Raw genomic sequence first — 17,714 nt, 5'->3', positions numbered from 1 at the left:
AGTGTTAATGGAATTTCTTTTGAGGAGAATTCTTCCGTTTCATCATTTTGGCTAGTTTTCTGTCCCTTATGCATTTTAAAAGCTTGTTGTGTAAATGAAATAAGTCATACAGGGAAAGACAGACACCATATGTTTCCACTCTTATGTGGATCCTGAGAAACTTAACGGAAGACCATGGGGGAGGGGAAGGGAAAAAAAAGTTAGAGAGGGAGGGAGGCAAACCATAAGAGACTTTTAAAAACTGAGAATAAACTGAGGGTTAATGGGGGTGGGAGGGAGGGTAAAATGGGTGATGGGCATTGAGGAGGGCACCTGTCGGGATGAGCACCGGGTGTTGTATGGAAAACAATTTCACAATAAATTTCATATTAAAAAAATGAAAATAAAAATAAAATTTGGAAAAATTAAAACAAAATAAAAATAAAAAATATAAGCTTGTTGTGTGCTCTGCACCTGTGAGCACTGCTATATTAAAAGAGGGTCATACACTGTCCAGGGCCTGGCTCTTCAGGAGGTGTTTTTTCGGAGATTGTTACTTGCTCTCTGTTGTGACTTTGGTTATTTTATTACCCTACTCTTAGTGATATTTTGGCCCTTCCACCAGATGTGCTTTGATTTGTTCCTTGGAGTATCCCTGTAAAGGAAAACAGATAGACAAATAGGAGACAAAAACATGTAAACACACAAATAAACAAAAACAAAAAACTAAAGACTAAAAAGAAAAAAAAACCCAAACACCAACTACAAGTAAAGAAGCGGGTGGAGGCGGTGCTGATAGAAGAGCACTTACAAAGAGAGAAATGACAGAAGCGGTGGGGGGGGGGGGGGAGAAAAAATAAACATTGGACTAGGCAGAGAGACTAAAAAGCTTAATCCAGAGAGAGAGAGAAAGGAAAATAAAGAAGGAGGAGAGGAAAACGAAACAAAGATAAAGTTACCCAGACAGAGAAACTATATGGTTCAATTATTCCAGAAAGAGAGAAAAGGAGTGTAAAGAAGAAGGTGTAGAACATGTATCAAGACAATGGATTAAATATGTCTGTTTAGACAGACCGATAACCAGAGTAACCAGCATAGTGGAGGGAAGAGACAAGGAGGAGGAATGGGGGGTTGGGGGGTGGAGAGAAAATACCTAAAAATCCAGAACTGACCTAGAGTTAATCCAGGCAATGCTGCATTGCTTGTCACGAGGAGCTGTCCCCAGGATCTGTGCTGCTCCGGTGGATACGCAGTTACCCAGTGCAAAGGGGAGTGGTTTGGCGTAAAGTGGACCCACCTCCACTATGGGCCCCGGAGTGGGCGGGGGGGGGGGGGGGGTGATCCCTGAGGCCCTGCCTTTGTGGTGGTGATTGGGGGGGAATGGTGATCCCCCAGTCTCTTTTCCATGGAGCTGGACCCGGTGGACTCCGAGTCATCCTCACTGTGCTGCGGGCGCAGATAGGGCAGACCTTCTCGCTCTGCCAACTCCCCTGACCCTGCGCTTAGCTAGGATTCAAAGTCCTGCTCTGTGTGCTCTGGCACTGGGTAAGTGCCTCTGAGTGCGGCCCGATATGTGGTCCCGGCTGGCTTTGTACTACACTTCTGGGAGGACCGCCTTCTCCTTCTGTGGACTGAGCCACCGCCCTTGCTGCTGCAAGCCCCTGGGGTGGCGGACGCAGGCAGACTTTGTCTTTTCCCACAGCACTCCAGGGAGATGGTTGCCTTTTCCTCCTGCAGACTGCGCCCTGGGCCCAGACACTGCGCCCCCGGGGGGTGGCGGACTTAGGCAGTTTCTGTGCTATCGCGCAGCCTTCCCAGGAGGGAACCACTTTTTCCAACCGCGGACTGAGCCCCTGACCTACCACCACACCCAGAGCTGGCTCCCCTCCTCCCCAGGTGCACAAACAGGGAGCCGGCTCCAGTCCAAAGAAAGCCCTTCAGTTAGAGATCGGATCCCTCTCAGTCTCAGTCCGCGGTCTTCCTCCTGTCCAGATAGGGTCCTGCACTTCCCTAGCCTCTCTTTCTCTTCCCTTTGTCTCTCCACAGAAGGGGGTCCCTCCCCTCCATGCCCCATGGCCTTTTTTTTAATCTCCCCAGTTTGTAGTTACTCACTAATCTTTTTTCCAGCTTTCCCATTTTCTTCCTAGTAGATTCAGTCTCTTTTCCTCCCAGGCTCTGGTGTTCAAAGTCCTTTGGCTTCTGCCCTTCTTTGTTTGAGAGACACAGGAAGTATGGATCCTCCTACTTCTCTGCCATGTTGGCCCCTGAAAGTCTCCACTTCCTACTTTAAAATACTTATTTCCAAACCACTGTGAACTTGAACTCTAACCCCTAAGTATAGATCACACTAGACCTGTGTATTAGTTTGCTAGGGGGCTGCCATAACAAAGAACCACAGGAATTTTCACTCAGCTCTGGAGGATAGAAGTCCAAGGTCAGGGTATTAGCAGGATTGGTTTCCTCTGAGGCCTCTCTGCTTGGCTTGTAGATGGCGGTCTCCCTGTGTTGTCACATGGTCTTCCTTCTCTCTGTCTCTCTCTCTCTCTCTGTCTCTGTGTGTGTGTGTGTGTGTGTGTGTGTGTGTGTGTATGTGTCTGTGCCCTAATCTTTTCTTCTTAGGACACCAGTTATATCGGATTTTGGCTCACCCTAGTGAGCTCATTTAATTTAATTACCTCTTTAAAGGTCCTATCTCCAATTGCAACCACACTTAGAGATACTGGGGGTTAGGACTTCCACCAATGAATTTGGGGGGATGCAGTTAAGCCTGTAACAACTTGCAAGTCCAGTGCCTTATGGGAAGAGATCATAAATAGAAGAGAATGTCTGGAAACCAGCTATGGCCAGTGCAGAAGTGTCCCATAGATGCACAGAACCATAGCCTTTAAGGGCTGGAGCTGCTGGAACCTCCAAGTTCACTAGGTGACCCAGCACATGTCTGGCTCCAGCCACTACCAGGAAAGCTGGCTCCTAATTTGACCACTTCGAGTTTAGTGCTTGGCCCCACATCCTTTGTAAGCTCTTCCTGTGCTCGGAGATCTGAAAGGACACGGTAATTCAGTCAAGGAGAGGGTGGCACTCTGAGAGTCGCTATACTCTGTGGTTGTAGGCATCCAAACTCTCCTCCTGCTCTGGCCTCATGGGAGCCTGGGCAGCCCACCCAGTGGAAGTGTCTGATCCTTACAGACAAGATGGTAGATGAGGTGGCGGGGGTGGGTGATAGTGAAAACAATCTGATCATTTCCCTCCTCCCCTACCTTTGGGAAAAAAGATGGGGCGTCTAAATTTAAAGGCTTCAGCTTCTGAAAGATTGGCTTTATTTTGTCTAAATGCCTCCCTAGTGATTTGCCTCTGGTTGTCTTTGTCTCCGTAGCAATTCTGCATTTTCCTAAGTTTGATCCTGGAATTCTTTTCCTTGTGGGGAATCTTTCAGATGCAAGTTGTTCTTTATTGAATAGCGGGCTAAATGTTGAATTTGTTTTTCTGCAAATGTAATAGCAATTGTCAAACTAGGCACCTGGCAGGGAGGGCAGCTCGTGCTCATAGGCGTGCAAGTCTGGAGGCCTCTGGTCTCTCTGCAAATACTTCAGGGTGCTCTTAGGTGATGTTAATAAGCAAACTCCTCCAGCACACCCCAACCACCAGCCTGACTGTTGTTGTTAATAATCTTCTGGGCATCACAAACATACCTCTCCTTTATTTCCATGCTAATAAGGATAATTTCCCTATGGAGAAGGCAGGAAGGAAGCTAGACAATGCATATAAAGTGTCAACCACTGCCTGAGCACCTGTGCTATCACCCAAAATGCATGCATTCAGCCTGCATTATTTCTGCTATTTGGTCCTAAAGAGCCTATTCACCAGAGATGATTTTCATCTTCCAAGGAATAAATAAATATTTCCCTCCACATGGGAGTTAAATAGAACTGACAGGACGATTCAGGAGTGCGGCTGGAGAAGCTGATCTGCATTCCTCCCCCCATCATGTTCATCTGTCGGGAGGGACTGGGAAGGCCCCATCTTCTGACTAGCTGGTTCTGCATGGCTTCCTTCTTCTGGTAATAAAAAGCTTTCAGAGCACTCTGGACAACTACATTCTGTATAAAAGCCCATTTGGATCATTTTATGGATGATTACTTCTTGGTAATAATTAGTATTAAGAGCAATGTAATGTAATTACATTACAAAACTAATGTAAAAGGCCCTGCCTCAGACAACTACATGTTGTAAATACAGAGTATCTCTAGTCTGGGGAGGCTGCCTGATCCAAACTCCTTTCCAGGGTGAAGGTCTGGACAGCATCCCAGAGTGATGGCCATCCTCTCTCAGCTTGCTCACTTTGAGTGTTGGGGAGCTCACTCCTGACTGACATCCTGTCCCATGCTGGACAATGAGTTAGAACATTTCTTTGTCCTTCTCTTGAACTTTCATTTCCGGTCCTGGTTTGTTCCCTGGGGAATTAAACAGAATAAGTCAATTCTTTCTTCAAACATCTGAAGATACCTCTCCTGCCTCCCCTTGGTTTTTCTGAGCTAAACTCCTCCTTTCTCCAAAGTCTCTTGCACAGGACACTTCCTTGTCATGTTGGTTATTTTCCCCTGAACTCTCTCTAGAAAGTTAGGGCTTTGTGTGTGGGACACACATCACTGCCACTCAGTCCATTAGCCAGAACTCAACAACAGGGTCCCATGTGTAGGTAGATGTATGTGTTGGGTAGGAGATGGCTGAGGCTGGACATGTAGTCTCTGGCTGGACATCTGTTTCTAGAAACAACTTAAAACTATGCAAGGGTCTCACAGGTCTTTGGTGTAGCCCACTCCCCACCCCAGCTATCACTGCCACAGACCCTAAGACAGACTGCAATTTGGGAGGCGTTAAGTAAAAATCTCTCACACTGTGCTTATGGTCACATTCTTAACCTCAAGGAAAATACAAACTTTAAAACAATTAGGGACTTTTCACTTTCAGACCCAGAAAAAGTATATGAAACTGCTGTATTAGGTACCGGTTACTATGTAACTTCAAAATGTAGTAGCTTAAAACCATATTCAACATTTGTCACCTGACAATTTCAGTGGGCCAGGATTGGGAGCAGCCTCACTGGACAGTTGGGCCTGGGATCTTGCGTGAGGTTGCAGTCAGTATGTCAACTGGGCTGCACTCATCTGGAGGCTTGACTGGGGCCATAGAGGCCAATTCTAAGGTGGCTCATTCAAATGGCTGGCAAGTTGGTGCTGGTGATTGATGGGCGGTGTTAGTTTCTGGGACTGCTGTCAACACAGCAACACAGACTAAGTGTTTTAAACAACAGAAATGTGTTTTCTCACAGTTCTGGAGGGTGGAAGTCTGAGATCAAGGTGTTGGCATGTTTGATTTCTTCTGAGGCCTCATTCTTTGGTTTGTAGATGGCCATCTTCTCCCTGTGTTGTTACATGGTCTTCCCTTTGTGTGTATCTGTGTCCAAACTTCCTCTTCTTATAAAGACACTAGTCATATTGGATTCGGGCCCACCCTGATTACCTCATTTAAACTTAATTACCTCTTTTTTTAAGTTTATTTTTAGAGAGAGAGAGAGAAAGAGAGAGAAAGAGAAATCCAAGCAGTTCAAATCCCAACATGGGGTTCAAACTCATGAACTGCAAGACCATGACTTGAGCCGAAATCAAGAGTCGGACACTTAACCAACTGAGCCACCCAGGTGCTCCAAAATTTAATTACCTCTTTAAATTTCTTGTCTCCAAATACAGTCACATTCTGACATACTGGGAGTTGGGTTAGGACTTCAACATACAACTTTTGAGAGATACAATTCAGCCCATAACGGGAGGTCTTGGTTCCTTCTCGATGGGCTTCTCCACAGGCTGTTTGAGTGTCCTCAAGACATGGTGACAGGCTTCTCTCAGAGATAACAGTCCAAAAGGTAAAAGTAGCAATGTCTTTCATTACCTTGCTTCAGAAGTATTACATTCTCATTTCTGCTACATTATCTAGAGTTATAAGTGGGCACAAAGCCCATCTCACACTCAAGGGAAGGGGAATTAGGCTCCACTTTTGAAGGCAGAATTTCAAAGAATTTGTAGACATATTTTGAAGCCACTGCAGCTGCCATAGAAATATTTCCCTATTGTCTTCTCTTAGGATTTAATATAAAGAAATTAATTTTTCCATTTTTTGTTTATTCCTCCATCTTCCATTTAAAACTGTTGCAAATCTAGAACCCACCTCACTGATTGTATTTTTCTTAAAATTTTACGGGCACATGTATTTATGTATTATGTTTTTTATTTTTTTCTTCTTCTTGATGACTTGTGTCCTATGAAACAGATGAGTGTTCTCCCTCAGTGTGGATGAGGGAGCCTTGGTTATTCTCCAACTGGCAGCCTTACTCAAGCAGAGACAGTGACTGTGGTCTTAGGGAGAGACTTATTCAAACCTATATGAAGTCGAGAGGGAGAGTATCTCCAGGGCTTTATACTGAGTCCTATAACATGGATGCTTTGAGGAGCGAGGTGTGACAACTCAGGATGGGTGGAGTCACAAGAACTTCCCAGGATCCTGCTGCTGGTGGTTTTAAACATTAATCAAAGGATAGGATTGAATGAAGTGGAAAAAAATGTATTCATCAAAATTTCCCTTAGCAAAATGACTCCATTTGTTTTGAAGAAATTCTGTTAAGCCTCTTGAAGTGGTATATGACTGTGAACGAAGATGATAGGCCTGATGTGGTTGAGACAACCAAGAGAAATTTGTCCTGATGGTGGGGGTGGACAATGGAACTAGGAAGCTAGGGAGGGGTTATGTCTTCTGGGATTGGTCTACACTGTGTGACTCCACCATCAAATATATAATAGACTTGACCAAGGCAAAGAATGCCAGGTGTACCTAGATTTCTTCTGCAGACCGCCAAGAGTCAAGTTCTGGGAAAAGACAACAACAAAAATGCATGAGTCTCAAGTATGAAGGGGGCTGTGGGAATGGAAGACCAGGGCAAGCAGGGGAAGAACACACTCAGGATATTTCCATCACCCTGGGTCTCCCTTGACAGCTGGATCAAAACCTGGGGCTCCTGTTTCTAGGACCAAGGGCAGCCTACAGGTGTAGGCATTCATCCTTGTGGGAAGCGCTGGAAGGCAAGGTGTGCTTCAGAAAGACCTGCTTCCACAATATTCCCTTCTTTCCTCCTACACATTGACTCCCATCCACATATAAACACACTCTTGTTTGTCTTTTCTAACAAATGCTCTGTTGCCATATGCCCCTCCTCCCCTCTACTTCCATTTCTTCTACCATACACAGTAACATTTTGAAAGTTGAACATAGATGATGTCTCAATAGGCTAGCTGCCCTTGACTCACTATTTGCACTTCTGTCCCTAACACTCCACTGAAATTGCTCTGTCAAGGTCACCTATAACTCTCATTCCCAATGGTCACTCTCATTCCCATCTGGCTGGATCTCCAAGATCCCAGCCTACACAGCTGAGTTCTCCCTCTTCTTTCCAGCACTTTCTTCTCTTGCCTGCTTTTCCTTCTCCTTCAGAGACCCTTCCTGCCTCCTTTGCTGGCTCCTGTCTCTAAATCCCTAAGTGTTGCTGTGTCCTAGGACCAATTCTGAGACCCTTCTTTTCCTCTTCCAGACCCCTGAATTCCTATTCCATTTAAATCATCCCATGCTGATCATTTCCAACTGTATAACTTTATTTTGTGTTTCCATTTAGTTGTTTAATGGGAATCTCAAATTTAAGATGTCCAAAATCATACAACAAAGGAGGTGAGCATATAATGAGAAAAAGGCAATCTCTTCCACAGATCGTATTAGGAAAACTGAACAGCTACCAGCAAAAGAATGAAACTGTACCACTTTCTTACACCATACACAAAACTGAACTCAAAATGGATTAAAGACCCACATGTGAGACCTGAAACCATAAAATTCCTAGAAGAAAACATAGGCAGTGATCTCTTTGACATCAGGTGTAGAAATCTTTTTCTAACAATGTCTCCTCCGGCAAGGGGAACAAAAGCAAAATGAAACTATTGGGACTACATCAAAATAAAAACTGTTGCACAGTGAAGGAAACCATCAACAAAACAAAGAGACAACCTACTGAATAGAAGATATTTGTAAATGACATAACTGATAAGATATTAATATCCAAAATATATGAAGAACTTCTATAACTCAACACCAAAAAACCAAATAATCCAATTTAAAAATGGGCAGAAGACATGAATAGACATTTTTCCAAACAAGACATACAGATGGCCAGCAGATACATGAAAAGATGCTCAACATCACTCATCATCAGGGAAATTCAAATCAAAACCACAATGAGATATCACGTCACACCTGTCAGAATGGCTACTATCAAAAAGACAAGAAATAACAAGTGTTGGCAAGGATGTAGAGGAAAAGGAACCCTGGCACACTGTTGGTGGGAATGAAAGCTAGTGCAGTCACTGTGGAAAACAGTATGGAGGTTCCTTGGAAAATCCAAAATAGAACTACCATATGATCCAGTAATTCCACTAGTGGATATTTATTTATCCAAAGAAAACAAAAACACTAATTCCAAAAGGTATATGCACACCTATATATATTGCAGCATTATTTATAATAGCCAAGATACGGAAGCAGCCCAGGTGTCCATCCATCCATAGATGAATGGATAAAGGAGATGTGAGATACACACACACACACACACACACACACACACACAATGGAATATTACTGAGCCATAAAAAGAATGACATCTTGCCATTTGAACAACATGGATTGATCTACATGGTATTATGCTAAGTGAAATCAGTTAGTCACAGAAAGACAAATACCATATGATTCCATTCATATGTGGAATTTAAGAAAAAAACCAAACATAACAAAGAAAAAAAGAGACAAAAAACCAGACTCTTAACTATAGAGAACAAACTGGTTACCAGAGGGAAGGGTGATGGGTGAATAAAGGGGATTAAGAGTACATTCATCCTGATGAGTACTGAGTAACGTACAGAATTGTTGAATCACTATATTGTCCACATGAAACTAACAGAACACTGTATGTTAATTACAATTGAATTTTTAAAAATGTCCAAAATCAAACTCCTTTTTGTGGCATATCCTCCCTCCACCTCCATTTCTGTAAGTGATATCACCACTCATCCAGGAGCTCCAACTAAAACTCTAGGTGTCATCTGTACTTTCATCTTTTCCTTCTCACACCAAATCAAATCCACCAGCATTATGGATTTTATACTCTCTTTAAAAAGTATTTTGAATCCATCCACTTCTTGCCATCTCCATCATTATTGTAGACCTGACCACCATGATCCCACATGGACTATGGAATAGGCTTCTAGCTTTCTGTTTCCCTGTGTCCCCATACGGTGTATTCTCACCCAGAAGCTACAGCCATCTTCTTAAAATGTAAAGCACATCACCTCCCATCACTTCTCTTCACTGACTTGCCAAAGCACTTAGAACAAAATCCATCTCCCACATGGTCTGCCAGCCACCCCACCCACAAGTGGTCCGGACTGTTTCCTGATGTCTGCACCTGCTTCTCCCCCTTGTCCTGTACATGCTGACTACACTGCTTCCTGAACATGCCCGGTAGGAGAGCATGGGGCTTTATAGAGCTGTCATCTCTAGCTGTTTTCCCCCAGATCTCTGCAAGGCTGGTTCATTTTTATAACTAGGTCACCTCTTTAGCAAACCCTTTCCTAACCACCCACTCTCAAATAGTTTTTTTCTGCCACAACCAAGTCCCTCTGTTTTATGGCCCACCACTGCAGGTATTGCTGTTTTCCCATGTTTTTCTCATGTTTCATGTTTATTTATTTTAGTGTTCCTTCCCCACAACTATAAGGCCTATTATCCATTTGTTCCTCAGGGGAATGAAAACATCTCATAGTTCATGAAGGTACTCATGATTAAAAATTACAAAAGAACCCTCATACTCTCTCCAGTCCCTCTTAGGAACTGAAGGATAAGGGTGAATGTGGTCACCCAGGGAAGCATCATGCAGTATGTATGTACTTGTCTCCAGGACACATGTCTTAGTCTGTTATGGCTACTGTAACAGAACACCATAAACTGAGTAGTTTGTAAACAATAGAAATTTCTTTCTTACTGATGTGGATGGAGTCTGGGAAGTCTAAGGTCAGGGCACTGGCAGATCCAGTGTCTAATGAGAGCCCGCTTCTTGGTTCATAGACAGCCATCTTATTGATGTGCCCTCACATGGTGGAAGGAGCAGGGAGATCTCTGGGAACTCTCTCATGAGGGCACTAAACCCATTACGAAGGATCCACCTTTAAGACCTAATCACCTCCCAAAAGATCCCACGTCCTGATACCATCACACTGGACATCAGGATTTAACATGAATTTTGGGGAGATGAAAACATTCAGTCTACAGCCACATAAGATCCCACATAGTCCCCTTGTCTATATTATGCTTTTAAGGACACAGACTCACCATGCTAATGCTTTTTAAAAATGGGGAGGGGCCCCTGGGTGGCCCAGTCAGTTGAGCATCTGACTCTTGATTTTGACTCAGGTCATGATCCCAGGGTCATGGGATTGAGCCCTGCATCAGGTTCCACACTGAGCATAGAGTCTGCTTAAGGTTCTATCTCTCTGTCTGCCCCTCTCCCCTGCTTGTGCTCCCTTTAAAATAAAATAAAAAATAAAAAATAAGAAATAAAAAATAAATGGGGACATCACTGAAGGGTAGGGTTGAAAGACTAGAGTCATTTACGAGGTACTCACTTGTGAGATCTTGGACAGGTGACCGTAACCTTAATGTGCCTCAGTTTCCTCATCTGCAAAATGGAGACAAGTACTTACTCCCATAGGATTGTGGAGAGAATTAAAAATAACACATATGAAGCACTGAGAGCAGGGCCTGGCACACAGGAGGCACTCAATAATTTTTCACTCTTCTAGGTAAACCAAATTTGTCAATTCCCTGCAGACTACCATCTCTGAGGCCACTCTAGACTTCACACGGTATCTCCATATTTTCACCACTGTTTAAGTTTCTCTTGTTATGGCAGAAGATCACAACCTTCATGCAGGGGGGTGGCAGATACAGAGCCATCCCCCAGTGAATTCTCCCAGTGTCTCAACAATCTATACCCTTCTAACTTACCAGGTACCAGAGAGAATGAGACCAAGTCCTGAGACACACAGAGAATACCAACCTCTCTATTTGAATAAAACTGAACCAAATATTTTTGATCTAATGGTAAAATCCACTGCCTCAAAATTGTTCATCTGAAATGTCCTGCTAATAGGGGAAATGATGGTTTGGGTTAATCCTAGCCACCAAAATATTTTCTAGTTAAAACTATTCATGTCTAAGCTTTTGGAGCAATTCTAGATGGACAGAGTTCTTGTTTAGAGCACACATTCACCATGGCATTCAGTATTGATGTTCTCTAAGAGAATGAAATTAATAAATCAATTTGGTTAGGAATAAAGCTATCCCAGGACTTTTCCAATAAAGGCAGGCTTAATCACATTGTGTAGTTCTAACAGCTAGAAAAATAATTACTCACGAGGATAGAGAATACAATGAAAGTAGAACTTAGGGTGTATAAAATCAAATTATAATATCTATAAAGTCTCACTGATTTTGGTGGCTGAATGCCCCCAGCCGCACATATTCCTATGAAGATGAGCTTGTTCAAAGGAACAAATTGGAAATATTTTTAAAAATAGAGGTATTATATAACTGAGACACAATTCTGAGTTCCTAAATATACGTTCTTCCTCTGCTGGCCTTTCCACATTCTACATTCATGGGTCATCCTGGCTAATACACTGATAACCTAGTTTTCGGTAGAAATGTGCAGGTTAGATTAATTAGATGCTAAAGAATTACAACTTTTTTAGAAATTTTATGTTTTAAGATGTTGCACCAAGTAGATGAAGATAGAAAAAAAACCTACATTATCTTCTGATTTCCAAAAATAAACACTGAAAATTTTATTGGAAAAAAAGAATCTCAAAAAACCCAAACCCCAAACCAACCCAACTGAGACTCTGAATGATATATATACTAACTGAAACTCCACACATCGCATTTCACTCACTGCTGGAGGACATTCTCCAAGTGTGACTAGAAAGAACATTTACACATAGGACAGAGGCATGTTTGAAACCTTTTATTGAACAGGCAATGCATTGTGCAATGGTTAAGGACACAGATGCCTTGTGGAAAAGTTTAAAAATTATTTTTGGAAACAGTCTATGAATTGATGAACCCGGCTATGTTCCTTCTGCTCCTTCTTAGAGAGACTGTCTTCAGGAAAACTGTTTAATAGCTGCTCTTGGAAACGGCATCCCTGTTTTACCAAAAATGTCATGCCTAATAGTAAACATTGAAAGAAGACAGGATCCACAGGCAAGACCACACCCGGAGACACAAGTTGACCTCAGGTGGAAGCACAGACACACGTTCTCCTGGAAGACCTTCCCCTTTGTCCTTGCAGGCGCTTCCGACTAAGGCTTTCACTGCTCACTTCTGTTTTCTTCCTGCCAAGCCCTCTTTATGAAGGCAATTCTCAAAGACTCATATTCATACCTTTGGGCACAGGACCTTGTTGCTGGCCCTTTTCAATGGTGCTCTTGTTTTAGGGCACCTCTGGCCCAGGATTGTGGCTGTGTGTCTGTCTTTGTTGGCCTGGTTCCTTCCTCTTCCCCAGGCTCGCTCTCCCATAACTTGATAAAATCACTCTTCGGTTTCACAGTTTGTTTGCCTTGATTCACTGGCAGTTTTTAAGTAAGTGACCCGTCAAGGTAGTGGACGTTCTTTAGCAGCAGGCTGTCAGCCTATTTTATAATTTGGGGCATGTCACTCCAAGCTTGAGATTTCTTTCTGGCAAGTTCCATCCAGGATGGCTGATCTGCACTGGCATAACTGGCTCTCTTCAGCTGATGCAATTCTTTCTCCGTCATCACTGCAGACTGAGCCGCTGGAAAGAAGACAAAACAAACAGAAACATGAGAAATGAGTTTGGATTTCCACTTAAGCCTCTTGCGTTTCTTTAAAATATACGTCAAGGTCTTAGCTGTGGTCTCAAACACAAAATCTATTAATGTGTAAACACGTAAAGAAGACTCAAGCATAGAATAATTTATGTAATAAAAAGACTTAAGAACGGTAGGCTCAAAATGGTTCCAGCAACACAGTGAGATAAGAGAAACTTTCAGAATAAAACTGCAGAAACTCTGCAGATCAGTTTGCACAACAGTGCAAATATTCTTAACACTGCCAAACTGTATACTTAAAAATGGCCAGGATGGTAGATTTTGTTGTATGATTTTAAATCTATTAAATCTATTAAAAATAGATTTAAAAATACTGATGCGATAGCAGAGATGATTCTCAAAAACACTATGCTCGGTGAAAGAAAGCTACCTATAAAAGAACACATATTTTATGACTCTATTTATAAGAAATGTCCCCAAAGGCAAGTATATGGAGACAGAAAGTAGATTAGTGGTTACCTAGCCCTAGGGTTGGGAACGGTGAATGACTGTAAATGGGCATGAGTTTCTTTTTAGGGTGAGGGAAGTGTTCTAAAATTGGATTGTGATGGTTGTACAAGTCAGTAAATATACACTTACTGTCAATATACACTTGCTGAATTGTACACTGGAAATGGGTGAGTGTTATGACATGGAAGTGACATCTCAGCAAAAGCCATTTAAAAAATCAATGTGGCAAAGTAATTCAGAAAACAAAACAAGAAAAGCAGGACCAGTGCTAGAAACATATTTCAAAGTAAAACCTTGGATTGTAAGTAACTTGTTCTGCGAGTGTCCCAAGTGTTCCACAAGATGAATAAACATTTCTGATAAATTTTAACTTGATAAACGAGCGATGTCTTACAATATGAGTAGTTCGTGATGCCGAACATCACATAGTCACAACTGAGCCAATGGTTCTTGAAATTTGCTTTGATATATGAGTGCTTTGGATGACAAACATGTTCCCAGAACAAACTGTGCTCGCAAAACAAGGTTTTAACTGTATTTGGTACTGCTTGCAGGTTTCATACCCAAGTTCTGATGGGACAAGGAGATTCCTCTTTGCAGCCCCTCCTGGAGGCGAAGCTTTGTCCCCTGCCTCCGGTCCACAGTGGGTTTGGCAGGAGCAATCAGGAAAGACTTGCTGCGGACAAAGTCAGCTTGCTTCATGGGCTCCTATTAGGACACAAGAGAGACACCCTCTGTCTGGTCACTGACACTCCGAGAGGGGGCAAACATGACCAACAGCAGCGGGGCCACAGAACTTCTCTGCTGAGCTGAGTCATGCCACTGGTACTTTCTTGGCAGAGCTCTAATTTGTGCCCTTGCTGAGAGGAGCCTTTAGAATGTCAGACTCAGGCGAGTGTGGGGCCTTCTGCTATGCCCACACAGACGTCGTGGCTTCTGCCCTGTCCCCACACCTGGCCTCAGCCCTGCGTGTCAGATGGCAGGGATTCCATTTAAAAGTCATAATGAATTGTTTGGAAATAGTTTTGAAATTTTTATGACACCTGGTATGAACATGGATGCCCCAAACCAACATCATTGGTTAGTATTCACTTTAGAAATTCCCTTAGTCTGCATGCAGGGTTTCAGGGCTGGGTACGATGGAGGTTTGGGTTCAAACAAAGGAAAACAGATGCTGTTGGAGGCTGGGGCTCATTTCCTCACATGGCTGAAACACGCTTATGGGTTTATCATGGTGGCTATTAGGGGGAATACAGAAGCTGAGGGTCTCATCCTGCTTGTGAGCATAGATGCCTGGGGTTGAGAAAGCTGTTTCAGTGCAGAGTGTGAAGTGGAAACCCAGGTTCCAGCCCTGCAGCCCTAGATGAGGAACAAGAAGCCCCAGCAGGTGGCCAGCATAGCAGCAAAAGCAGGGCTTGTCCATTACCATGCAACGAGCCGAGATGGAGCTGCTGACATGGTCACCACGCATCTGAGAAGTTATTTTAACCCCATTCCATTTCTCCAGAGGCTGAGCTGTGTTGCCCAGGGGGCAGGGCGCGGCGAGCTGCCTAAGCGATCCACCCACTTCTAACAGTCCAGCTCACACCGAGGGCACCCATTAGCAATCGTCAGAAGCAAGGGTCTCTATAATGAACACGCAGAATGTGTGGGGTGCTGGGCCTCAGCTCTAGCTGGCTGGTCCCACCCTCTATCTATAGAGACAGAAAGCATTTGCTCTAAGCACCTGGGCTCTCTCGGGCGCCTTGGCTTGCTTTCCTATTTCTGACTTCAGGGTACGGACCCCAGGCTTGTCTTCCTGGTTAGGGGGCTGGTTGGGGGTCCCTCGCCGTTTCTGCCGAGCAATGGTGATCCAGGGTGGTGCAGGCTGGCCCTCGGCTGCAGGAGGTGGACCCTTCTCTGTGGGTAAAGACACAAGATTATGCAAAACAGCCCAGCCCCTGTCCAGTCTCACCTTTGGCTTCTCCCACACAGAGAATACTGCACAGAGGAGCTGGAGGCAAGGGTGTATGAGGGAGGAGGAGAGAGGGTCTGGGAAGCTTCTCTGGTGAGACCATTGCTTTTCTTCAGGGGACTTGGTTTTCTCACTTAAAGATGCATCAAAGAGATGATGCTCCTCTAGTCTGAGCCACAAAAAATTAAATGCAACTGCTCCTATATGCACATTTAAAAGCCACATTCCTCCCACAGGATACTTTCTGGAATGAGATAAAAATCAGTATATAAATAAGATTTCTTTAATATAAGCCTGGCATTTTGGGCTAGTACATACTATGTGATTCCTGATTTTCTTGGAAGTTTTGTAGACACACTATTATTATTTTTTTAATTGTAAGCATAACCTTCCTTTTGTGGAGAGTGACACCAAAACTAGCCACAGTTGGTTTCCTTAATGTTCTAGAGAGAACAGAAATAGTGACTTTGTTTATTAAAAAAATTTTTTTTAATGTTTCTTTATTTTTTTATTTTTGAGAGAGAAAGATAGAGTGTGAGCAGGGTAGGAGCAGAGAGAGAGGGAGAGAGAGAATCCAAGCGGGCTCTGTACTGTCAGCACAGAGCCCAAAGCAGGGCTTGAACCCACAAATGTAAGAGCATGACCTGAGCCGAGATCAAGAGTCAGATGCTTAACTGACTGAGCCACCCAGGTGCCCCTAAAAAATTTTTTTTTAATGTTTATTTATTTTTTAGAGAGAGAAAGACAGAGTGTGAGTATGGGAGGGGTGCAGAGAGAGGGAGACACAAAATCTGAAGCAGGCTCCAGACTCTGAGCTGCCAGCACAGAGCATGATGCAGGGCTTGAACTCACAAACTGTGAGATCATGATCTGAACCAAAGTTGGATGCTTAACTGACTGAGCCAGTTTTTTTATGAGTCCCTCTTTTTATCTCTGTATTTGCATATTTTCTTTGATGAAAATTTATTATCTTTATCCACAGAAAAAAGAAGCAAGCTTACACTCTTCAAGGAAATCTATGACTTAAATAGTGACTTCTCACAGGCATATCAAAAGTACACCGAATCCAGGGTGTCTGGGTGGCTCAGCTGGTTAAGCAGCATCGGCTCAGGTCATGATCTCACAGTTTGTGAGTTCAAGTCCTGCATCGAGCTCTCTGCTGTTAGCACAGAGGCTGCTTTGGATCCACTGTCTCCTTCCCTCTCTACCCCTCCCTCGTTCATGTTCCCTCTCTCTCAAAAATAAAGAAACATTAAAAAAAAAAAAAAGTACACCGAATCCAAAGGTTCCCCACAAGCCCGCCTTTCTGAATGTTTGCCTGCTACCTCAGAAAACAAAGACAGAAGTGTATCCCCAGATGCCTGGCCCCTGACCGCTTTCCCTTCTACACAGTGCACCTTGGTCAGCAAGGTGAAGGCAGGGCCCATGTCGCAGCAATGCCTGCAGATATCTGTGATGACCTCTCGTTCTTGGTGGCTTGACATATACCACCCCTGGCTCTGACGTGATAGGATATTACTCTATTTGTTCTTGTTTCTGTCTCCAGTTTAACCTGCAGTCTTTCTCTCAGCCCCCCGGTCACCAAAGAGGGGCAGGGGACAGGAGCCCCTGCCCTGCAAGCTTCGGTCTCTCGTCAGAGTTGAGAAGGGCCTCTGGCTTCACATGCTGACCTCTTCCTGGACTGGACAGCCGGGAATGGCTCCCACTCTTCTCCTGGCTGCTCCCTGAAGCCTCCACCCTGCTGGTCCCCAGGGAGCCCTGCTCTATCTCTTTCATTTATCCCTTGCCCCTTCTTGCTTCTTCAGGCTCTCCCTGGCAGCTGACCTCTTCTCTGCTGCTTTGCAAAGTGCTTGGGTCTCCCACAGCTTGAAAAGAACTGTCGCCACTAAGCCTCATCATCCCCATGAAGCCCGAGTCCTCTGTTCTCCTCCACCCTCCACCTCCAATGGCCTCTGCCTGTGTCTCTTCAGCTAATGCCTGACCCAGCCACAACATGAGCGCTGCTCTCTCCATCCACCGGACCATTGAACTGTAAATCCTGAGGTCTCCAAGTTCTCTACCTGCTCTACCCCTCGTACTGATGGAACTGTGTTAACCTTGCCTGGGAGGCCTGTCCTCCTTGGGTGTCTCCCTCCTGCCCCGGGTCCTTGTCGGACTCTTGCTCCCAAACCTGGGAATTCCTCCTTGCTCCTGATCCTCAGCCTTCATCGCTCCTTCTTCAAAATGTTCTCTCTGCTCCACGCTTGACTTCAAAACTCAGATTTGCTCAGACTACT

At 44.0% G+C, this 17,714-nt stretch overlaps 1 protein-coding gene across 3 annotated transcripts in view; it reads right to left on the bottom strand.

Annotated features, from left to right (window-relative positions):
• Positions 1–12,144: 12,144 nt before the first annotated feature.
• CRACDL (CRACD like) overlaps positions 12,145–17,714 on the bottom strand; it is a 144,914-nt gene continuing 139,344 nt past the window's right edge. For all 3 annotated transcript variants that reach the window (XM_042981209.1, XM_042981210.1, XM_042981211.1), the window contains exons 8-10: positions 15,211–15,383; positions 14,048–14,192; positions 12,145–12,958 (exon numbers count right to left, since the gene is read on the bottom strand). In XM_042981209.1, coding sequence (XP_042837143.1) covers positions 12,816–12,958; positions 14,048–14,192; positions 15,211–15,383 — 461 coding nt within the window. In that variant the 3' untranslated portion in view covers positions 12,145–12,815. The remainder of the gene's footprint in view (positions 12,959–14,047; positions 14,193–15,210; positions 15,384–17,714) is intronic.

The sequence above is a fragment of the Panthera tigris genome, chromosome A3 (assembly GCF_018350195.1).
Source record: "Panthera tigris isolate Pti1 chromosome A3, P.tigris_Pti1_mat1.1, whole genome shotgun sequence".
NCBI lineage: Eukaryota > Metazoa > Chordata > Mammalia > Carnivora > Felidae > Panthera > Panthera tigris.
The sequence above is the reverse complement of the archived record's forward strand: the minus strand, read 5'-3'. Positions and strand labels throughout refer to the sequence as shown.